This window comes from Salvia hispanica, chromosome 1, assembly GCF_023119035.1.
Source record: "Salvia hispanica cultivar TCC Black 2014 chromosome 1, UniMelb_Shisp_WGS_1.0, whole genome shotgun sequence".
NCBI classification, from domain to species: domain Eukaryota; kingdom Viridiplantae; phylum Streptophyta; class Magnoliopsida; order Lamiales; family Lamiaceae; genus Salvia; species Salvia hispanica.
Window position 1 is genome coordinate 12,213,206 of NC_062965.1, and position 23,136 is coordinate 12,236,341.

General features: G+C 35.3%; 3 protein-coding genes across 8 annotated transcripts; 2 read left to right on the top strand and 1 right to left on the bottom strand.

Moving 5' to 3' along the window:
- The first annotated feature begins 2,532 nt into the window (after nt 1-2,532).
- LOC125222706 (plant intracellular Ras-group-related LRR protein 4-like) lies at nt 2,533-5,506 on the top strand. 2 transcript variants are annotated; one of them, XR_007176606.1, is made up of 5 exons: nt 2,533-3,747; nt 3,827-4,740; nt 4,836-5,020; nt 5,145-5,219; nt 5,311-5,506. XR_007176606.1 is itself a non-coding variant. In XM_048125473.1 (4 exons), exons 1-3 carry the CDS (start codon nt 3,114-3,116, stop codon nt 4,980-4,982), a joined length of 1,695 nt encoding a protein of 564 aa, XP_047981430.1. In that variant the 5' UTR covers nt 2,533-3,113; the 3' UTR covers nt 4,983-5,020; nt 5,145-5,506. The 2 variants fall into 2 exon arrangements, 1 of the variants encoding a protein (XP_047981430.1); XM_048125473.1 differs by having other exon boundaries at nt 5,145-5,506.
- A 4,911-nt stretch (nt 5,507-10,417) lies between these two features.
- Nucleotides 10,418-14,769, top strand: LOC125201370 (thylakoid membrane protein slr0575). Its single transcript, XM_048099453.1, has 9 exons — nt 10,418-10,779; nt 11,124-11,170; nt 11,676-11,778; nt 12,108-12,194; nt 13,386-13,469; nt 13,975-14,028; nt 14,249-14,329; nt 14,425-14,470; nt 14,563-14,769. Exons 1-9 carry the CDS (start codon nt 10,489-10,491, stop codon nt 14,616-14,618), a joined length of 849 nt encoding a protein of 282 aa, XP_047955410.1. The 5' UTR covers nt 10,418-10,488; the 3' UTR covers nt 14,619-14,769.
- Nucleotides 14,770-16,220: 1,451 nt separating this feature from the next.
- On the bottom strand, nt 16,221-21,576 carry LOC125201369. Of its 5 annotated transcripts, none has more exons than XM_048099449.1 (12): nt 21,193-21,576; nt 20,931-21,028; nt 20,762-20,848; nt 20,598-20,694; nt 20,251-20,478; nt 19,565-19,710; nt 19,303-19,485; nt 19,126-19,216; nt 18,885-19,017; nt 16,788-16,895; nt 16,621-16,714; nt 16,221-16,445 (listed from the first exon to the last, which is right to left on the bottom strand). In XM_048099449.1, the coding sequence occupies exons 1-12, from the start codon at nt 21,304-21,306 to the stop codon at nt 16,322-16,324; spliced, it is 1,503 nt and encodes a 500-aa protein (XP_047955406.1). In that variant the 5' UTR covers nt 21,307-21,576; the 3' UTR covers nt 16,221-16,321. The 5 variants fall into 5 exon arrangements, with proteins under 5 accessions (XP_047955406.1, XP_047955409.1, XP_047955405.1 ...); XM_048099452.1 differs by having other exon boundaries at nt 16,221-16,256; nt 18,885-19,035; XM_048099448.1 differs by having other exon boundaries at nt 18,885-19,035.
- Between the last annotated feature and the right edge of the window lie 1,560 nt (nt 21,577-23,136).

Below are 23,136 nucleotides of genomic sequence, written 5' to 3' on the forward strand. Positions count from 1 at the left end.
AGTACTTATAACATAATAATGTACTACTAAGGAGTTTGGACAGCCTAAACCTTCGGTAAAAGAGGTCCAAAGCTGTCTGCAGTTGGATGTCCATTGTCAGTATAGTTTGTTCTATAAAAAATGTCATATACTCCTTCTGCGACTCCCTCTATTACTAGGAGTTTCATTTTTTGATGGCATAGATTTTAAGAAATGTTAAGAAAAGTTAATGGAAAAAAATTTAGTGGAATATGAGTCTCACATATATATATACTAATTTTAAATTAAATTTGAGTGGAATGGGTTAGTGAAATATGGAATAATAAAGATGAACCAGGACTCCTATTCATAAACAGACTAAAATGGAAAAACGAGACTCTTATTTGCAGACGATAGGAGTATTTTTTGTAAAATCATTTATCTTATATTAATATATAAAATTATATATTTTTCCACTTAACACATAAAACATCTTCTATAATCTCTTGTAATCACTTAAACGTGACATTTAACTTGAGACAGGAGAGTATTATTACCCACTTTCTTTATTTTATTTCCTTTATTTTCTTTGTAGATTTTTCCAACATTGCAATCTCAATCTGTTCTGGTTTTATCATAGTACTATTTGATAATAACATTCTGTTCTATGCTTCCGCAGATTTCAATATCACTAGTTGCTCTTCATCTGAATTTAGGCTGAAATTGTTTTAAACGTGCCTTCCATATAAATTCGATTATAATCCTAACCTATAGAGTTATTTCCCATTTTAAAACATCTGAATTAATATGTCAAATTGCAACGGCGTGAAATTTTAAATTCGCAATTTTTATTTTATTTTATAAAAAAATGATCGAATTATAACGTCCTAATATTTTTATTGTTCACATCTAATCTGCCAGCATATTCTCATGCAAATTTGTGGTGTGTATATACCTTAATAAGGTAGCTAGTGTTTTACTAAAGTAAGTAACATAAGATTATGATACCGAAGGCGGCTTGCATTAAAGTCAAATGATTAATACACAAAAATATACGAATCAACCTTTTGAACAATTAGGTAAAGTCGTTTCGCTTTATTCGATTTCGTTGAAATGTATCATTGAAATGGACATGTGGCTGTGTTCATTTTTATGGATAATATAACTCGAATTAATTTAACTATTTTCATATTTTATCTTTTGATTAGTGCTTGTTTTGTTTGCAACTTGTTCAATTCATGAGTTCAATATTTGAATTGTGCTGAAAGCCTGAAAGCGACTCTCCTTTTAGAAACAAAGATGCATTTCAAAATTAAACTTGATTGAATTTTAATAAATGTACGAAAAAATAATTATATCGATATCGGAATCGTCAGGTTTAGAAAATGAAAAAAAGAAAGAAGATTTTTTTGGCCAGCAGATGCATCCCTACGTTGTTGATACCACAACAGACAAAATCGAATAATTTATCCTCTCTCTTGAGTTTGACTTAAATTTTAATTACAAATTTACAATTAATTAGCATGATCTTTGCCGTGCTTAAGAGAAAAATTCCCACCTAATTGTATTAATTTCGAAATGAAAAACCATTGACCTTAAATTGGAGCTGAGACAGTTACCTCGTTCATATGTTCAATAAATCACGTCCTTCGATTTCTAGTAAAATTTCCCAATCTCAAATTTTATAGAAAATCATCATTCAATGTGCCATAACTTCTTAATTTTCACAAATGTTATAACACTAAATGTAAAATAAATATAAAAAGATCGTGTGTGTTTGATTTGGCGAAGCCGTAAAGAGCTTAATGTATGAGGCCAAAAGTCTCAGATTCAAGTCTAATTCGAGTCCTACATAGCGTGACCTTTAAATTTAAATTCATTTACTCATAGAAAATATCAAAAATAGTCATTTAATGCGCCATATTTCATCCGAAATCGACCTTTACTATTTTTTGCTACAATTTGAAACTTAGTATTTTAAGTTGTAATCTGGACCTTTTTATTTTATTGTACTTCACAACTTGAATCCTTACGATTGTGAATTAATGTTTTTATTCAGAATATTCAGTACTATGAGTTTTGAATTGATTATTTTACTATCATAAAAATAATTAGTCAAATTTTTTTTTTTTTTTTTTCATTTGGTGGAGTTTTTCTAGTTGCTAAATAAGAATGGATGGTTTAGGCCTTAGGGTATTGCCTCAACGTAATTAACTTCATTTTTTTATAATCGATTTTTTTCCTATAACAAATTTAATTCAAACGCATCACACACTATCAAGTTTATACTGTACTATAAAATTCGCAATCTTGAATGTTATCTTACATTTAAACCAATATTCTACAAATCAGAACACGATAAAATAAATTCAATGTAGTTTTCAAATTTTAATTTTTTTTACTACTTATAAAGACTATAATGAGTAAATTGATTAAATCGTGTATAACTAAAATAAGAATGGATTTGGCAGCTGGATTGATCTCTTTGCCAGCGGTGAAGGCCATTTCCGGAAAAAAAGAAAAAGAAGCAAATGAATTGGAGTAATATAATAAGACAAGGTACCGAAATCCGCAAACCGAATTGTAGATCTGTCGATAAACCATATCTCCCTTGCAACAAAACAAATAATTACTCAATTATCTATCACTCCCCTTTTCCTCTTTTCCCCCAATTCGATTTCCCTGTTCGCCGCTACCACCAATCGCTCAGCTTCTGCGCGATTTGATTGGTTGCGGTCGGTCGTTTCACGGCCTCCGATTTCGTCTTGGTTGTTGGTTAGTAAAAGTGACTACTTTGAGCTTCGAATGCGCTTCTTTTGTTGCTGTATTAAACTAATAATTGCTGTTGCTCTTTTTTGGGGTTTTGGAGCTGTGTGATTGTGATTCGATTCGGGTGAAAAAATGGCGGAATTTTTCGGTTTTGTAACCGCCGAATTGAAGTTATGACTTTGTTTTTCTACTTTTTTCGAGAGTGAGTTTTTTAAGCTTTAATTTTAGAGGTGAATTAGGCGGGTTTCAGTTACTGTTGTGTAACAGGATTGGTGAAATCCTGGTTTTGTCTAGGCAATTTCATTGGATTTGTATTGATACGTTGTCGGTGTGATTCTTGGTATCTTCTGTGAATAAGTTTGTGCTGTAGTAGAATTGGGGATTTAATGGAGGTGTCATTGATGACTACCGACGACGTAGTCGAACAAATAATGAGACTTCACCGGTCGTTGCCACCGCGGCCGGGGATTGATGAAGTCGAGGCTGCGAAAACTCTGATCCGAAACGTTGAGAGGGAAGATCAGCTTGGATTGGAGGCGATTGCGAAGCAGAGCAAGGGGAAAGATGTGCCGGAGGAGCTGTTCAAGATTTTGCAGGAGATCCAAAGGAGCATGATCCATTTTCAGAGCAAGGAGCATTGCAGGGAGGCTCTGAAACTCTTGGATCTCGAGAGTGTTCACTTGGTGTTCGACGATTTGATCCAGAGAGCGTCTAGGTGCTTGTCCGGCTCTTCAGATTCGCAGTATGCTGACACTGTGAAAGCCTCCTATAGCTCGTCGAACAGTTTAAGTCCCACGGTGAACACCTCAGCTACCACCACGTCGTCTTCCTCGTCTAGTTTCTATAACGAGAAGGAGATCGTGAAGGCCTCGGAGCCCTTGTTTACCAGGGATGACATGTATGTGAAGAAAACAAAGATGGGGTTCAATATGGACGGATTGGGGGTTGGGAGTCGAGGTGGAGATTTCTCGGCTGCTCCACAGATTGTGGATCCTACTCTTAAGCCGGTGACTGCTTCAGGTGAGCTAGCTCCTCCTCGTCAATTGTTTTGACATGTAATTTGCATTATGTGACCTTCATTTGAACTGATTTGTTGCAGGGCAAGATGGTGAGAAACTGAGTTTGATCAAACTGGCGAGTCTCATTGAAGCGTCTGCGAAGAAAGGGACTCAAAAGCTTGTTCTCCGAGGCAAGTTGTCGGATCAGATAAAATGGCTTCCTGATTCCATTAGGAAGCTCTCGAGTTTGATCACGCTGGATTTATCCGAAAATAGGATTGCTGAGTTACCAGAGGCTATAGGGGGACTGTCCTCATTAGAAGTGTTGGATTTACATGCCAACTCTATATCTGAATTGCCAGAATCTATCGGAGATTTGCTTAACTTGCTTAATCTTGATCTGAGGGGAAACCAGTTGAGGTCACTGCCTCCTACCATTGATAGGTTAGTTCGTCTCCAAGAGCTTGATTTGAGCTCTAATGGACTCCCATCGCTACCAGAAACCATTGGATCGCTTGTCAGTCTCAGGGTATTGAATGTTGAAACAAACAACATTGAGGAGATCCCTCATACAATTAGTCGCTGTGCTTCTCTCAAAGAGCTTCACGCAGACTATAACCGGCTTAAAGCACTCCCTGAAGCAGTAGGCCGGATTGAATCTCTGGAGATTCTCACAGTACGCTACAATAACATCCGACAACTGCCTACTACAATGTCCTCCTTGGCAAACTTGAGAGAGCTCGATGTTAGTTTCAATGAGCTCGAAGCCGTACCTGAGAGCTTGTGCTTTGCGACAACCCTTCAGAAGATGAACATAAGCAACAATTTTGCAGACTTGCAATACCTGCCAAGGTCCATCGGAAACCTTGAAATGCTTGAGGAGCTGGATATGAGCAATAACCAGATAAGGGTCCTCCCCGACTCATTCAGAATGCTAACCCGACTTCGTGTCTTGAAGGTTGATGGAAACCCTCTGACAGTGCCCCCAGGAGACGTAATCGCAAAAGGACCACAGGTGAGCAGATTGAGTTATCCTTATTTTGCATCTATAAAATGAATCAGTTTATTTCCTGTTTTGCAGAAGGCTAAATAACTTTTTTTGTAACTCAGGCTATTGTTCAGTACATGGCTGAGTTTGTTGCCAAGAAGGAAGTCAAGTCACAGCCGGTCAAGCAAAAGAAATCTTGGGCACAAATATGCTTCTTTTCAAGATCCAACAAACGCAAACGCAATGGTGTGGATTATGCTAAAACCTAAGACGTGTCAGTTCGGACTATACAGCATCAAACTTGTTGGTAATGCCATTTCAGTTTCCTTCATGTGTTTTCCTGGTTGCATTTTTTAATTACCATGATCTAATTATTGAACCTCATAACACATCCTGAGTAAGTCTCACATGCTTTCGTTGTTTGCGTGCAGAAACCGAGGGGATGATTGGGGGAAGTTTCTGGATTTGCCACATCCACAAATCTTGACAGGGGTTTGTCTACAGATGTGGGTGCGATCCTTCATTTTAAATATTTCAGGTTTTTTTTCAAATATTTTTGACATGTTCTTGTTTATTGCCTGTATTTTTCGAATCAAGATCCATGATGAGCTACAAAATTTGAGTACAACCGGCTAGGACAAAGGGAAATGTATTTATCAACGTTGATGTGTAAAATTGTTGTAACATTGTTTGACTCTGTGATAGATCATGAAATCATTTGTCAATTGTTGTTGATTGTGATGAGGTAAAATGCCAATTACTTAATGGAATCTTGTTCTACTGTTGAATTTCATTTGGTTGTGAGATAATCTTCTTGTCATCTTGTTCTGTTGCTAACTAGGTGTATATGAAGTGAAAGTGACCAATATTATTGTCAGCAATGCAACTTGTTTTACTCTTTTTAAAAATGTGTTGTAGAAAACTGAGAGTTGGGCAATGAGCATATGATAACAATATCTCCAATCATTTATTACTAAATTCAAACTCATTTTAATAAAAATGTCACATCAAATAATATATTTTTTTAATTATTTACACTAAACTCAAATTTAAAAGAATATTCTCTATATTATTTTTTTACTCATAAAATTTAAAAAAGTGATTTGACTTTGTTTTTATATAAACCTAAAGATTGGTATATTCTACTCAAAAATAAAAAATAAGATTGGTTTTATAGTACCATTGGAGCTAATTCTCTAGTCTATTTTAGGTTTTAGTGTACCATTGGATATGTTTAAAATAGAAAAGATTCCTTACTTCAATTTGACTTTTCTTTGTACATAGTGAGTGAGTTTGTTGATATGGAGACAAAGCTATTCTACACACATACACAGTTGAATTGCACATTTTAGCCTTTTATTGGTGCGCACGATTAACTCTATTGTATACAGCTATGCTTTAATATCTTTTAGTTTGATGTTATCATACTAAAAATAATGAATGTCGCTTTGCTAAATTATACTACTTCACTAGTATAAAATAAGCAAACATATAATCTGTTGTATATTAACATTTGTAAGCATGCACATTTTATAGGTTACATATATGGTTTGTTTCCAATAAAAAATCATTTTTAAATGATAATATAAAAAACTCATTTTAATCATTAGATTATGACAAATTCTAACGCGTGTTTATGCTTGATAGACATACTTGCAATAATAGAGTGATGAAACGTGATTATTGTGACATCTCAATCACTTTTGCAGGATAATACATGTGACACCAAATACTATTTGTAAATGCATGTGACAGACATACCTACAATAAAAGAGTGATAAAGAAATGATATTTGTGACATCTCAACCACTTTTGCACGAAATGAGTTATGAATTCATAGTTATCACAATAATACAACACATTATATCTATCTTATCTTGCATCTATGAGTTCGTATATACTGAAATCATATTTGTTGTGTGGAACCTATGTTCCCAAACAATTCATGGAAAAATGGTTGGGCCAAAACCCCAAAAACAACTTAAAGGATCACATATCTAATTATTGCATACATCTCATATGAATTTGTCTCGATAAGGAGCACATAGATCATTGGGTGAGCTATTGTGGGAAGATTGGATTATGTGAATTTCGATTGTTCGACATCAAGTGCAACGTTGACTCCAAGGGTCATAGGTCGATTGGAGCACGGAAACAAGGACAAAAATGAGCGTAAAGGCGACACGAGAATGGAACAAAGGATCAATCCGATGAGGGGCACTGGTCTACACAGAGCTACCCGAAGGCTGGCTCGAGAAACACCAAAGTACCCGACCGGGTGAGAACATGGTGTCATAGCCACCTGGCCAAGTGGGTCCCATTTTAGGCCATTTTGGTCTTTTTTTTTACTCCACCCTCTCTGTCCCACAATAGGGACACATTTAGTGTAGGTATAAGTTTTAAAAAAGGTAAAGAGTAGTTAGTTGAATATGTGGACTATGTTTTTTATATTGATTTTATAATAAAATATGAGTGAAGTGAGCTAGTGGAATGTGAAACCTACTTACCATTTATGGTAAAAGTGAAATGTGATGAAGGGAGTAACACTTTTCTTAGCTTTTAGCCCTTAGTATAAATAGACGTTTGGAATCATTTGTAAATGGTCTATTGACCGAGCTTCCTGAAAGCGTCTCCGGTGGCGCCCCTCCCATTAGGACTTCCCACAAAACTGTCTGCCACGTCATCACTATCCCTTCCCATTCCACTGCCACATCACTAGGACTTCCCACTGCACTAGGACTTCCCACTAGGACTTCCCGCAATTATTCAATTTACGGACTCATAATTTACGGAATTAAAATGTTGGACTGAATACGGGAAAATTCGAAAACTTCATTAAAAAAAGTACATAATTAAAAAAAAATTACATAATTTAAAAAAAGTTACTACTTAATTAAAAAAAATTACATTATTTAAAAATACAATTACATAATACCCTCGGCTCTCACTCCTCCACCAGTTTTTTTTTTAAATATATATATATATAGGGTTATGATCAATTGAGATTTTTTAGGCTAATTGAGAAATGAGATGCAATATCAGCCACTCATTTTTATTAAATGAGTGGTCCAGATTTTGCCACACAAAAAATATTTTTAGATTAATTTATTATGAAAGGGTATAATGGTCATTTCATATTTTTAGATTTTTGACTCTCTACAATTCAGCCATGGCTTCAGATTAGTTTACCGACGTCCCCGCAGCTCCCCGTACTCGCGGCGGATGGATCTCTTCTCCACCGCCTCCGCCTTGAGATCCGCCGTGAATCTGGACGGCATCAGCCCGATCTACCCCCTCCGCTCCGCCATGAATAAGATCCTCTCCCCTTTCTCCTCCGCCGCAGCGCCGCTGTCGCAACTCCTCAGTTCTACCATGATTGACTCCATAGCTCGATGATGACGATCTACACAACCGCTGCTGCTTCCACTGCATAATTTCGCAATCAGCAAACAAGAAAAACTTCAATCTATTTATCGATTTAGGTACACAATTGGTTGAAATCCTTTGTATTTTCTTTAATCTCACTATTAAAAATTCTCGATTTGTCGATTTTCTTAGTCGTTTTTTATCAATTGGCAATAATTCTTCGATAAGTTCAAATTGTTTTGATGTTGTTGTTAATTGTACCCAATGTTGTTGAATATTTGCTTTTACATTGGTTATTTGGTATTGCTGCTGATCAAATTATTTTTGTTGGGATTTTTAATAGAGAACATCATAAAATTCATTGATGATGTGTGCAAAAACCTAGTTTTGGGGAGTTGTGGCTATATTCACATAGATATACACCTACTGATGTGTATCGCGTTTTTAATGTTTGGCTAAGGTGTGTTGCTGGAATTTTTGAGTTGTGTAGATAAGGTGTTTGTGATATTGCCTAAAATATTATTGTTGACATAAATTATATAAGTTGTTGACATGAAGATGTTTATTTTTGACATGAATTATATAGCTTGTTGACATAATAACGTTTGTTGTTGACATAAATTATATAGATCGTTGGCATAAATTTTATGAAAAATGTTGTTGACATAAATTATATGTAAAACATTGTTGTTGACATGAATTATATGTAAAATGTTGTTGTTGACATAAATAATATAGGTCGTTGACATAAATTTTATGAAAAATGTTGTTGGCATAAATTATATGTAAAACATTGTTGTTGACATGAATTATATGTAAAACGTTGTTGTTGACATAAATAATATAGGTCGTTGACATGAAAATATTTGTTATTGACATTAATAATTTGTAAAATGTTGCTGTTTACATAAATAACGTTTGTTGTTGACATCATAGTTGACATGAATAATGTTTGCAGTTGACATCGTAGTTGACATGAATAATGTTTGTTGTTGATATCGTAGTTGATATATGAATTATAAATGTTATTTTTAGTTGTTGACATTTTAATACGAGTTGTTGACATTCGATATTCTCGCTATTGATATGTGAAATATTAATGTTATTTGTTAGTTGTTGACATTTTAATACGAGTTGTTGACATTCGATATATTGATATGTGAATTATAAGTGTTTTTTGTTAGTTGTTGACATTTTAATACGAGTTGTTGACATTTGATATTCTCGGTATTGATATGTGAATTGTAAGTATTATTTGTTAGTTGTTGACATTTTAATACGAGTTGTTGACATTCGATATTCTTGGTATTGATATGTAAATTGTAAGTGTTATTTGTTAGTTGTTGACATTTTAATACGAGTTGTTGACATTCGATATTCTCGGTATTGATATGTAAATTATAAGTGTTATTTTTTAGATGTTGACATTTTAATACGAGTTGTTGACATTCGATGTTCTCGGTATTGATATGTGAATAGTAAGTGTTATTTGTTAGTTGTTGACATTTTAATACGAGTTGTTGACATTCGATATTCTCGGTATTGATATGTGAATAGTAAGTGTTATTTGTTAGTTGTTGACATTTTCATACGAGTTGTTGACATTCGATATTCTCGGTATTAATATGTGAATAGTAAGTGTTATTTGTTAGTTGTTGACATTTTCATACGAGTTGTTGACATTCGATATTCCCGGGTATTGATATGTGAATTATAATTGTTCTTTTTAGTTGTTGACATTTTAATAAGTGTTATTTTATTGAATGTTGAAGATTTGAAGATTTGAAGAATGTTGAAGATTTGATGATTTGAAGATTTGAATGTTGAAGATTTGAAGATTTGAAGATATGAATGTTGAAGATTTGAAGATTTGAAGACTTTGCGGCTAGAGTTTTAGAGAGGATTTTAGAAAATGTTTTCAAACACAATTTAATAAAAAGACAATTATACCCCCTTGTTGACATAATGTGGTATTTGTTGACATTTTGTTAATCTTGTGGATTAGTGGCCCATATTGCATCTCATTTCTCAATTTAGCTAAATAATCTCAACCTAACAGCGAAAAGATCAAAAAATTCAGTGTCAATTTAGAGCAATATATCGCTATTTACAATTATCTGTATCCCTAAAAATATCCATCCGTCCACCAAATATTGCCACATTTGTCATTGTGATCCGTCGATAAAATATTATTGCACTATATTATTTTTCATAGAATTATAGTAAGTAAACCCAGGTCATAAGCCCATTTCCTAATTTGGATTTACATTCTTTTGTATTTTGAATATCAGAAGATAACAGAGTTCCACGTCATCATCCAAGATTTTGGCAGTTGAGTGGCCATACTTACTTCACCATTCCCTCCAATCTCCCAACTGCTCTCTCTCTACACACATACTCTGATAGAAGATGGCAGTGACATCCACGGCGGGGATGGTGGCTGGATGCGGCGGCGGAGGAGGAATACTTGTCCGATGCCCGGGCTGCATCTGTTCGCGCTCTCTGCCTTGCTTTGCTTCTTCTCGGATTCCCGGACCCAACCTATCCATTTATCACACCCAATTTCCACTCAAAACACACCTCAAACTCTACCGGAGCCCTAAATTGGCCCGAGCTGCCGATTCAACGCAGTCTTCTTCCATTGCCACTGCTAATACTGACAAGACAGTAATCCCCGATTCTGAATTCACGCTCGCCAAAGTAACAATTTCTTCTCTGAGCTGGAGCGTGTCTGTTATTGCTACAAGCCTGTGTTAAACGATTCCATTTTTTTATTTACTTTCAAATAAGGTGGAGAACATCGTGATTGAACTGTGAGTGATCGTGCTATGTTAAGATTTAAGAACTTAAGTAGTCGGCTGCCTGCATCTATTGGAGAAGCATAGTGTTTCTGTATTTGTTGTTTTAACTCGCTGTTGATAGACTTGTCAATTCTCAAGTCTAGATGCTTGTTATTTTGCCAAGAATGTTAATCATTTTGTGGAATTCAAAGGAGTTAGATTATGTTTCTTCACAATTACTAAAAATTATACTATTATGTCCAGGTCTCTTTCGGTGTTATTGGATTAGGACTTGGCGTTGGGCTTCTCTCGTGAGTATACTCTGTTCTTTTATCCTTTATAATTGAATCATTGTCAGGTGAAAGAATATGAATCTTACGTATAAACAATCAGTATTCTTGTGCCTGCTTACTAGATTACGTAAAAATAAAGAAGAACATGTAGACTGTGCGAGCTAAGTAAGTCTTTTAAAGCTCGCATGATGGTTACCTTGAGGGAAACCATGATTTACCTATGTGTTGGAAGCTGCCCCTCTTGCAAAATCAAATTCTGCGACACTCGGCAAGTGTTGATGAGCCCTTCTGTGATTTACCAACATTTTCCCAAAGTGAAATTTGACTGGGGCAAGTAACGCAGTCAAACAAGCAACAAGTATATGTATGACTGTCTCGGTGCTAAATATTGAACAAGGATTCCATGCTTCTTTATGTGCATCAAATTGTCCAAATGATTTAAGTATGAGGAATTGGATCTCAAGTTTGTTCCTCTTTCTTACCTCAACTGAGCATTGCCAATTTTTCACTTCTCTTCCTGTAGGTATGGTTTTGGGGCTTACTTCAATATCCTCCCAGGGTCTGAATGGTCGGCGCTGATGCTGACCTATGGCTTTCCTCTAGCAATCATTGGCATGGCTCTCAAGGTTCTTTATTATCTCCTTTATTCACATTATACATACAACTTCAAATATTAATCTTTTACTGTTTAATTTTATTTGTTTTAATCTATGCTATATATACATATTGTCACTTTTACATAGCATGCTATTATTCCATGAGGATATGGCTACAAGACTAAGCTTAGCTTGCCTACTGACTGCAAGTAGAACTTCACATTTGTTATATATCCTCCCCAACTTATGATTGATATTGTTGTCTAGTATGCAGAACTTAAGTTTGTGCCCAGAACTTATTCGTTTATTATGTATCCACCCCTAACTTATGATAACTTCATCTTGATATTGGTGTCTAGTATGCAGAACTTAAGCCTGTACCCTGCTTGACTTATTCAGATGCTCTAGCAATGAGAGAAAAATGTTCAACTCCGATTCTCAATCAGGTAGTTTTTATGTTTACTTTCTTCTTTTTCATCTATACAATTCTCATTCTGTGCATGATATTGTGCCCATTTATGATGCTAACTTCTCTTCTGATATCCATGTTTGCTTCTGTCATAACCTTCATAACGGAACCCTGTGCCTCTTTGTCTTCTTCCATCAAGTTTGATGTGCTTCCTTGTTGTCTGCTTTTACTGCTGACAGCCAAGTTGTTTTTGTGTATCGCAATACGTTATACATTTCTAATTTTAAATTGCTTAATTTTGTTGGATGGTAGTATTGATGTCAAGTGTTATTTGCTTAACTGATGCACTAAAGTGATGAAGACTTGTACTGCCGTCATAGGTATTGAAAAATATTATGAATGCTTACTATAAAGATGCCCGATGAGGATTATTCCTTGCATGCAGATGCAAGTAGATAATTATTATATACTCCATATGATAAAATCTACTGCATGTATGGGCATAGATGTGAGTATGCAAGGAGCCATTTGTGCTATGATGTTCCCATCACCTCCTTATATGCTTGTTCTCAAAACGGACATTGACGTGTGCAGTTCTTCTTTTTCAAATGGGAGTCTGGATGGTTTAAGAAAACAGTTTCAAGTCACATTTTAAACTTTTGGTTATGGACCGCAATAACCATTGATAAGATGTTTCTCCTCCAACCAATAGGTCGGGGGTTCGAGTCACCACGGTCATGGGGGTAAATGTGAAACCATTATTGATGCTCTTGTAAAGATTTTCACCTAACTCTAATGGGTGATGACTTGAAAATTGGAATCATTAGGACAAGCCTTGTGTTTGTCTATGATAAATATATTCCTTCTTGATGGATTCTTGCATTCAGACTCATGTTTTGCACATCGGCCTCCCATAATTTTGCCATTGTTAGAGATGCTCAGATGCATGGGCGGACGCAGAAAGTAATGTCGGTAGTGGCTATATTTCCTAAATTTTATTTAAAAGTGTATTTTTGTATGATTTAGATTATTAACACGAGCTTTATATAGTAGTTTATGTTAAATTTGGATAAATATAAAAATTTTATTGAAGAAAAATACCAAAAAATGGTTTTATTAAGGGCTTGAGCCCCCAGTGACTACTATATATGGGTCTACCCTTGCTCAGACGCATAAGCCTCCAGTTTCCACTGACTGTAAATTAAGTACATCTCATTATATCTGTTAGGTCAGAAACGATGTAACAAGATACCGTTATGGGGATGAGCAGCATCTGGATGAAGCATTAAAGCGAATTTTCCAATACGGCCAGGTAGCCAACACATATTCCTTGCTTTCTTCATGCCAACCTTCCCTACAGACAAATAACTTTACAGCAGTCATTTTCTAATGAAAGATTGTGTTTCATAACAAAATGATTTGAATGGGTTTAGGACTACAAGGATTGAAGATTTAATGTTTTCAACAAAACAATTTGTATAAAAAGGTAGATCATGATTGTGACCTTTTAACTTGGAGTAGACCAAAGCACATTGGATGCATGAACATTTTTATTGCTGCTGAAGTTAGATTAGTTATTGTATCTCGATCTGCCATCATAAACTTGATATTTGATATTAGCGGAAGGATTTAGGAGTTTGAGGCTTAAAAACTGAATCAGAAATTGCACTATAACCCTTCTGGTTTTTCCTCGATGAAATCATACAAAAATCTTGCAGTTCCTATTAGAGTTTAGCATTCAACTATGAAAGTTGCTGTATGCAAAGACTACAGCTTTGCTTAACCTAAATATGGTTACTGTTCTGCTATTGTTGCAGGGTGGAGGTATTCCTCGGAGGAGTGCTCCAATTTTACAAAGTATCCGGGAAGAAGTATGGTCCTCAAACTTGGTTGTTTTAAGTCGTTCTTTCACTATTTGATAGTATTTCACACTGAACTTACCATCTTGATTCCTCCTTTTGTTTCTAAAGAGTATTCCCCTTATAAATGCTCTATAACGTCAATATGGAAGGACATCTATTCTATTGGTATACCAATGTGATGAGTTGCCTCAGATGCTCTGGTGATTTAATGAATTATTCTCATGTTTAGGTTACTGAAGATGGGAAATATTCATTGGTGTTAGTATTTGAGGCCAAAGCACTGGAGTTGTCCGACTTTGAAAAAAGAAAGGTGATTTTTTATTTTCTTCCATCTACTCAAGTATTTCAGTATATTAGGTGCAAGGCTAACTCCTCCCTGTTCACTTTTAAAAACAAAAAATGTAGGCAAAAATTGCTTCCTTCTTTGGGCCGGGGATCACTGCTGAAATTAGTAAGTTCTGTACATTTTTTGCTTCACATTGTCAAAATTTTAACACTAAGAAAATAGACAAAAGGCTAATAACCACTTGTTTCTAAATGCAGTCGAAAGTGGGAACGGTTCATACGAGGTCAAACTAATTTCCAACACAACATTGTAAGCAGACAGCCTACGAGCTCTTGTCGGAAATTCAATAGAATATACCATTCAGGGGTTGGGTTATTCTACATTTTTGCTACCCTGTTGTATATCACAAGCTATTTCTGTTGTATAATCTATAGTGGAAGCAACAAGTGGATTATCTCTGGTCCCATATCCCTCTCTTTTACAGAAATTGCTCAAGTCATATTTGGAACTCAAATAATTATTATATACTATCAGATATACATGTATGGCAAACCCTGCAAACAAGTCAATATATTGCACAAGATGCATCAAGGGAGACTACAATACAAAAACAATTCTAAAAACCTCCAATTTGTATTAACATATAATGCTAACCCCCAATAGATATATCAGTGTATGGTATAAGTGTACATTGACTGGTAAAGGTAATCAAAGAATGTTGGTTGACTGCATATATTGTCTTGAATACAAAAAAAAGACGATGGTCTAAACAAGTACCTAGTGCACAGCTGTAGTTAGGAGAAACCAATGCCCACAACGTTAGCATGTTTGTAGGCCGAAAATACAATAATGGCTGCCTAATTGGGAACCTTTTTTATTTGCAAAACAGTTAAAAATTGTGTTTCAGGTTTTAGGTAGGCGGCTTTAGAGTTTAGGGAATCTTTATTGTATTTTGGCCCAAAAGTATAAATATTCTTTTGCTGAGAGGAAAACAGAACTACAAACTATATTTTCCAGACCACTCTTCCTTGTTAAACCTCGAGCAAGGACTCCTAACAAAATCAAACACTAAAGATGAAAAAAAAGTAAAGAGTAAAGACTACTATCAAAACTAGGGGTGGCGAAACGGGTTAACCGCGGGTATCCGTACCCGACAAGTCGGGTACCCGTACCCGACTTTAGCCAAATTGTTGTCCCGATACCCGCCCCGCGACATACCGGGATTACCCGATACCCGTGTCGGGTATCCCGTACCCGACATTGCGGGTACCCGTACCCGACCCGAAATCCTAATAAAAAATTTGAAAACCATAACAACCGTCAATGTTCCCTAATTTACTTTATTAATATCGATGGTAAACGTTGAATAGATTGGGAATAAAAGTTAGGGAACACTCTATAGCTAGCTTGGTGAGTTTTCAATTGTATGTTCGTTGGAATATATAAATGTTTCAAAAGAACTCTTAGATAAAGTACTTCCATTGTTCCACCTTAATAGAGGCATTTCATTTTCTCACTCATTTTGAAAAAATAATAATAGAAATACTCTTCTCTACATTATTATCTCTCTTACTTTATTTTTCCACGGGTATTATCGGGACTAACGGGTATACCCGCGTGGGTAGTGGGTATACCCGCTACCCGTAAAACTCTAAAACGCATTACCCGATCCCGTCCCGTTTTCCGTTATCGTCGGGTAGTGGGTACCCAATAACCGGCGGGTAGCGGGTCGAGATGAGAATTACCCATTATCCGCTACCCATTTTGCCACCCTAATCAAAACAAACTACTAGAGATAAACATGACTGCAAGACTCCAACAGGAAACCAAAGAACAAAATATAAGGTTCCGAACACCTCTTGTGAGGCGAACGATTGAATGGGGAAAACGAACACCACTTGTGAGGCGAGGGCAATGCTACTACAGAATATATTTTCCAGACCACTCTTCCCTGTCAAACCTCGAGGGAGTAAATAGGACTCCTAACAAAATCAAATACTACTAAAGTTATGAAAACTAAAGACTCCTATCAAAACAAAGTACTAGAGATAAGCATGCCTCCAAGAATCCAACTAAAACACAAAGAACTAAAGAAAAGACCACAAACAAAGTCGACTTTATCCTCTTCAACTCCCAATAGCTGCTGTCACATCAATGCCAATCCTTATCACCCTCAGACCTCAGTTGTGATTATTTCAAAATGCCAACTACAGTAATTGGAGAATACCTCCCCCCCCCCAATCCCATATTTGTACAATTAGGAACCTATTATGAAACACATAAAAAGACAAATCTTGAATGAGAACATAGTTTACCTTGTAGTAATATTCTTCACAATTTCTTTTCTTTCTTCAACACTGAGAGCAAACCATTTTTCTTGTAAGGTAAGAGTATCCCCTTTCCCAACATCTAGCAGTAGGAGACTATGGTTAGCCATGCTCAACAGCAAATAATACAATAAAACATTTGCCATGTTACGTACCTTGATGCAGTACATCAGATTCATCAGCACATTTCAATTTCCAATACATATGACCACTGCAGTCCGTGAAGATGGGCTCTACTCTTATAGCATCAGCTGTCTGATCAACTGTAGATGGCATTAAAAGGTTAGACGAGTTTTTGTGCCCGCATAGATTTAATCAACTGTGTTATCAATGAAGCTACAATTGGTAATTTATTATGGAGTAAAGGTCAATTTTGGTCCTAAACATATGACTAAAATACGAATTTGGTCCAAAACATTCACTTTTTGAAAAACAGTTCCATAACAATTGAAATTGTCGCCGAAGTAGTCCTTTTTTTGACGGTTCCATAAAAAACTAACGGTCAACGCTAATTGCACATAGTGGCATGATCGTTACTTTTTGATGGAACCGTAAAAAAAGGACCACTCCAACCAGGATTTCATTTGTTATGGACTTGTTTTTTAAAAAGTGAATTTTTTGGACTAAATTCGTATTTTGGTTATATGTTTAGGACCAAAATTGACCTAGACTCTTTATTATGCCAGAATCATACTTTGCTGACAAGTTGGAGAGGTTATGTGATAAAGCAAAGTAAATCTAGTAAAAGTATTAGTTACAAGTTACAACACAGTACTAAAGTGATTTTGACTCCCACTCAGCATTGAAAATTCTAGGTTGAGGATACAAGCAATAAGAGACCAACTTTCTGGGATGCTATTATGTCAACACAATTCTCATGCAGCAGCATTTCAAAGTGCTCGCATGCATGAAATTGACGTGTAATTTTCAGGACTAATCATCCCAATAGAGAAATAGAACGGGTTATTTCAAGAAAAATTGTGGGTGTGGGTACCAACATCCATCAGGTATGTGTACCCGCTGCTGGTATTCAGGGCATCCGATGAGAGTGTAGGGGAAATCTCGATTTTTCTGGTGCAGGTACCCGTGGCTTTTTTGTAAATTTAGGGCAATAATAAAATATAGATTTCTGAAAGGGGAATATTTTTTGACTTATAAATATGGGAATAATACGCATTTGGAAAATGTGTATTTATAGTGAGACACATTCTTGAAATGTGTATTCCAGATACGCATTCAAGGAAGCATTTTCGGGTGCAGGTAGCCACGGCTTTTTTGTAATTTAGGGCGAAAATAAAATATAGATTTGAGAAAGGGGAATATTTTATTGACTATAAATATGGAAAAAAAACGCATTTGGCAAATGCGTATTTACTTCTACTGAGACGCATTCTTAAAATGCATATTCCAAATACACCGTATTACGAATACGCATTCAAGGAACGCATAATTAGTGCCCCCCTCAGCTGAAATGCCTCTAGCCTCATGGGTTTTAGAAGTCATCATGACTGTTCATGTCATCATCCCATCCATTTCAAGTCATGGAGTATTTTAGTAGTAGGATTTATAATTACATTATTACATGGAAATTTTACAATGGAAAAAACAAATCTAAGTTGTTACATGAATACTTAATTTATAAATTTTGATATTTATATTTTATTTTTTTACATTGTAAAAATGTTTATGTTATAAATTTGTAAAAACATACTTAATATTTTATTATAATATAAAGATAATTTAGTTATGTATATTATAATACGAAATTAGTTGTATCAAATCTATTCAAACATATGACACTTCATCTAATTTTAATATCTATTTATTTATTCATTATTATGATACATCATGTGACATCTACCTTGGGATAGAGGCAGGAATGTGTAGTAGCGAGGGGAACTTTACATATGAATGAATTTTAAGAATTTGAGATGGGTCAGTTAATAGAGATGCAGTAGACAGGATAGAGATGTTATGTTCATCTTATGTAATGCAGTTAACACATTTTATGTAAGAATGGGAGAACACCACCCGGAGCATATAATGATATGAATCACCACATTCGCTGTGATATTAACTGCATTACCAAAAACGGAATTTTCATTTATGGGATTCGATCCCCGAGTGCTGCATTTGTCGTAGATCTCCATACTCAGGTTCTCAATTAAAATAGGGATTCTCATTTTATCTCTTCACACGGACACGGACACATGTTTAATAATAAACAACAGTGTTAATATTACAGAACTTACTTTTCAAAAGCATTGCCTCTGACTCAATCAGCTTTCCATGAGCTTGCTCTGCAGCAGATCTATTAAGAGAAACAATTACTTCCTGCTCCCTATCCCTAGCATCAATAGCTTTGGCAGTGTCCTCTTTTATTTTCTGCTTCAAAATCTTTATCTATTGAGAGTAAAGTATGAGAAGAGGAAGATATCTGATAAAAGTCTAGTTTCACAACTGGTGTGTTTACTGATGAGAATGTTTAATTACCTCGCCTCTTGCTTCAAAAACCTTAAGTTTAGCTTCCTTTGCTTTCTGGTCAAATTGTGTTTTTTGGTGTTCTATCCAATTTCTTAGCTTTCTGTGCATAAGGAGTAGAAGAAAATATATCTAGGTGAGAAATGAAAAGGGAGTGGCATGTATAACTTAAAACAGAAAGATCCTTACTTCGTGCCAAGAACATGAATGCATAGCAGATTTACGACCCTAAGCATTTGTGAAGCATTTAAAGCATCATAGTCAGCAGCCTTCTCTAAATAACTCATCCCCAACACTTTAAGAACACGTTCAGATTCAGCCAAGCATTTCTTCAGCACACTGAACCACTCGCGCGGATGCGGCTTTGGAAATCTATACACGAAAAGGAAAAGCATTTATTCCTGCAGAATAGATTCTGACTTGTCAATTGTTACTAAATCAAAGGTCATACTTCTCTCCCTCTTCCTCTTTAATTATTGACAGCAGGTGTACATGAAACATGACAACCGGACATGATCTTCCTCGCTTTGCAGTTAGCCTATGAAATACTATATTTCGGAGGACACATAATGCTTCCCCATCTTTCAATTTTAGGATCTGTTGCACATTAGAGGAAACAAACCATAAAGATAAGTAAAGCCATAACTGGTCAAGCGGTATAGAGGTTAATGCCTGAGGCCAAAGCCAAAGGTCTCAAGTTCAAGTCCTCCGTGGCGGGACCTTTATATTTAAAGTTATTTAACCATCCAAAAAAAAAAGTAAAGCCATAACAATAAAGGTACCGGTGTAATATATAAAACCAGAGATGCCAATTGGAAATAGTGATTACTATCGAGAAAGACATTTCAAACAGAAGAACGACTTATCATGAAACACTAGATTATTTCAAAGCAATATAAAAAAGTAAACCAGAAATCACTATCTTACATGAATACAATAGCTGCAAGCACTGAGAATATTGGGTTAATATGCGAGTTGAATGTTTATGAATATCTAGATAAGGACAGCAACCTAAAAAGATTGAATATGGGAGATGCAGTGTATTTGTAATAGGAAAATCCATATGCATGATAACAGCTTGCTATCAAAAAACCATCAGTAGCTATTAATTAGTACTATATGAGTAGAGTCACTTGCCTCTCCAAAAACATAACAGAATTCGAGAAACTCCAAAGCATTGCCAACATCTTCTGCAGGTACATCAATTCCAGCCACACTGGTCAAGTCTGTTCCCACAGGCAGCACAATTTCTTTAGGAATAGTCTGGCTGGTTTCAGCCAATTTAGAATGTTTCATTCTCTTTGAAGAGGTATTATCATCTGCATTCAACCTTTCCTTCCCTTTCTTTCTAGCAGATAATACATCCTGTTAATTTTAGAAGCACGACATTAGATAAAAAAAATAATGCAGCAGATCACAAAATCAGCAACTGTTATCTTTAAGGTGCCTAAATTTTCCAGAGACCCATTCATGGAATTACCAACCTTCCCATTATCTGAATCCTCAGCAGTTAGCATCTCAGTGACGGAAGAGAATCCAGTCGCTTTTGCTGGACCGGTGGGTTGATGGCCCCTTCTCTTCCTGAATGACACGGTTGTTAAACAGTAAAACACCAGACGATCATGGATAAACAAGTCAGAAAACTCACATGCACACACTGCAATTGCAAATGCCCCTGCATTTCGGGCACTTCCATCCCTCCAAACTAGCTACTTCCTCCACCTTTTCCTTGTACCTGGATCCAAGAACTTCAATTCATTGCCTCTTCAAGTACCTAAATCAAGAGCTAATCCTAGTTAACAGAAAGCGTTTATAACCTGTTCCATAGGCATCTGCTACATATCTTTACTAAACACGGTTTCTTCTTCATGTGATTCTTGCATGCTGCTACTGGAACCCTGGCTTTTTGACGACACTGCAGCATTGATTTTACATCCGAGATAAGGAAACGAAAACCAGTTTAGGCTATATGAAGAATTAATAAAGTGAAATCAGCCTTCGGGAAAATTCCGCAGCTCAATAAACTGATCCATCGCAGCTTAAATGAAATCAGGAATTGTAGGTATGAGAAGGACTTACCTGATGGCAGTGTACCCCGTCACCACTAACTTGGCTACCGACAGCCGGTTTTCCGGTCAATTTCTCTGCCGACGGAGACGCCACTGAACTACCTAGGGATGCTTCAACCGCCATTTCCGTCTAGCAATTCTGAACACCAACAACGGGAATATTACTCAATTAGGTTTTCCTCCTCCTAAAATCTGAACTTGCCGGCGCAAAGGTTGGAGGATTTCTGATGGTTTTGAAATGAGCAGCGGCAGCAGTTTTAAATTACTAATATTCGGCAGATTTGGGAAATTTTGCCCTAGAATTTTTGGAGGGTGGAGTCATCTGCATTAAATTTTTTTCCGATTCCTTTTCCCGCCTTCAAGATAAATTGCTGTTTTTCTATCTTAGCTCGGTTTTGTGAATGATCTGTAAACACAAAACAGCGCAGAACAGTACACACATGAATATATTATTTCAAAATTAACTATATAATTAATTTCTATATTATTATACGCATATTATGACTCTGTTTATAGCAGTGGTATTACAGTATTTTAGTTACATAATGGCTCTAATGAAACTAAATAAGCTTAAATCCCATAATTCCCATTTACTAATTTTGACGATGACAATCAAAGAACAATTTAACCAATTTACAATTGGTGAAATGTGAAAGGATTGACTTCACATCGACTTTTAAACAAAAAAACGCTCTCTATAAATTCACCAATAATAATAGATCTCCACAGCTAAATTCATTTTTCCAATTTCTTAATTTTATTATTCATATTTCGCTTAATTTGCAATTATACGATGTAGTTAAATTATATGTGTAATTAAAATAAAATATTATATTAAAATTGTAGGTCACAAAAAATTAAAATTACGTAACTGCATTAAAAAAATTTAAATTACATGATCAAATTTTTAGGATTAAAAAACTAAAATTGAAATGACCCATTTTACGTGAAGCAGTTGTCATGACTATTTTACGAAAAAGTTTAAAATGGCTAGAAACACAATGAACAATTGGGAATTGCGAGATATATAAATAGGAGATGAGAAAAATGGTAATTGGTGTATAATTAGTGTCGGTATTGTCAGAAAAACAAAAATGAGTTGTCATAACTGCAACCGTTAATATTCTTCTTTTTCAAACAAGGGAATTGCGAGAGATATAAATAGGAAAATGTTACATACGATAATTGTTGTTATAACTAGTGCCCACGAAAAATAGTCTCGTTTTGCCATTTTATGGGATCAACGAAAATTTGTCCTATTTCAAAAATGGAAACATTTTCTCATATTTTATTCACATTTTCCCTTTCTCTCTCTTACTTTTTTTTCTTTCCTAAATCATCTTAAGTACTTTTTATTCATTCTCTTTTACTTTATCAATTTTTCATGAAAACCACAAATAATAATCATAAAAAATATATTGCACATAAAATGAATAAAAACATAAAATATTAAGAGAAATTGTACATAAGGAGCATAAAATATTAAGGAGATAGCACAAAAATACTCCCATAGTTTCTCCATAGTTGAGGCGAAACTTTTCGGCACGCAGTTTTAGATAAGAATATTGAGTGCGTTAAATAAATAGATAAAAAAGTAAGAGAGAGGAAAAGGTAGAGAGAATAAAGTATAAAGTGAATAAAGAAAATAAAGTAGAGAAAGTAAAGTAAAAGAGAGTAAAGTAAGAGAGAGTAAAAAGTTACCAAATATGGAAATGACTCAACTATGAAGAAACTTTCCGAAATGGAAAAATGACTCAACTATGGTGAAACGGAGGGAGTACCATATAGGTCACAGAAGCTGGGATTCAAATCGACAACTTCAAAGCAGCAAGACTAAAGGGTAAACCAACTCCGCCAGGCTATAATTTATATTCTATAAGTGGATGTTCGGTTTATTAGACAAAATAATCATAAGATGTAATATAAGATTGAGTTGTGAAATTATTTTAGTTTG

What these genes read in the sequence shown, in the direction of transcription:
- LOC125201369 (XM_048099448.1), bottom strand. Translation starts at nt 21,306, where the DNA reads ATGGCGGTTGAAGCATCCCTAGGTAGTTCAGTGGCGTCTCCGTCGGCA. An exon ending in ACGGGGTACACTGCCATCAG is followed by an intron (nt 21,029 to 21,192) that starts GTAAGTCCTTCT and finishes TCAATGCTGCAG; the next exon opens with TGTCGTCAAAAAGCCAGGGT. An exon ending in AAAGAGGAAGAGGGAGAGAA is followed by an intron (nt 19,486 to 19,564) that starts GTATGACCTTTG and finishes TTTCGTGTATAG; the next exon opens with ATTTCCAAAGCCGCATCCGC.
- LOC125222706 (XM_048125473.1), top strand. Translation starts at nt 3,114, where the DNA reads ATGGAGGTGTCATTGATGACTACCGACGACGTAGTCGAACAAATAATG. An exon ending in TAAGCCGGTGACTGCTTCAG is followed by an intron (nt 3,748 to 3,826) that starts GTGAGCTAGCTC and finishes GATTTGTTGCAG; the next exon opens with GGCAAGATGGTGAGAAACTG. An exon ending in TAATCGCAAAAGGACCACAG is followed by an intron (nt 4,741 to 4,835) that starts GTGAGCAGATTG and finishes TTTGTAACTCAG; the next exon opens with GCTATTGTTCAGTACATGGC.
- LOC125201370 (XM_048099453.1), top strand. Translation starts at nt 10,489, where the DNA reads ATGGCAGTGACATCCACGGCGGGGATGGTGGCTGGATGCGGCGGCGGA. An exon ending in CTGAATTCACGCTCGCCAAA is followed by an intron (nt 10,780 to 11,123) that starts GTAACAATTTCT and finishes TATTATGTCCAG; the next exon opens with GTCTCTTTCGGTGTTATTGG. An exon ending in TACAAAGTATCCGGGAAGAA is followed by an intron (nt 14,029 to 14,248) that starts GTATGGTCCTCA and finishes TCTCATGTTTAG; the next exon opens with GTTACTGAAGATGGGAAATA.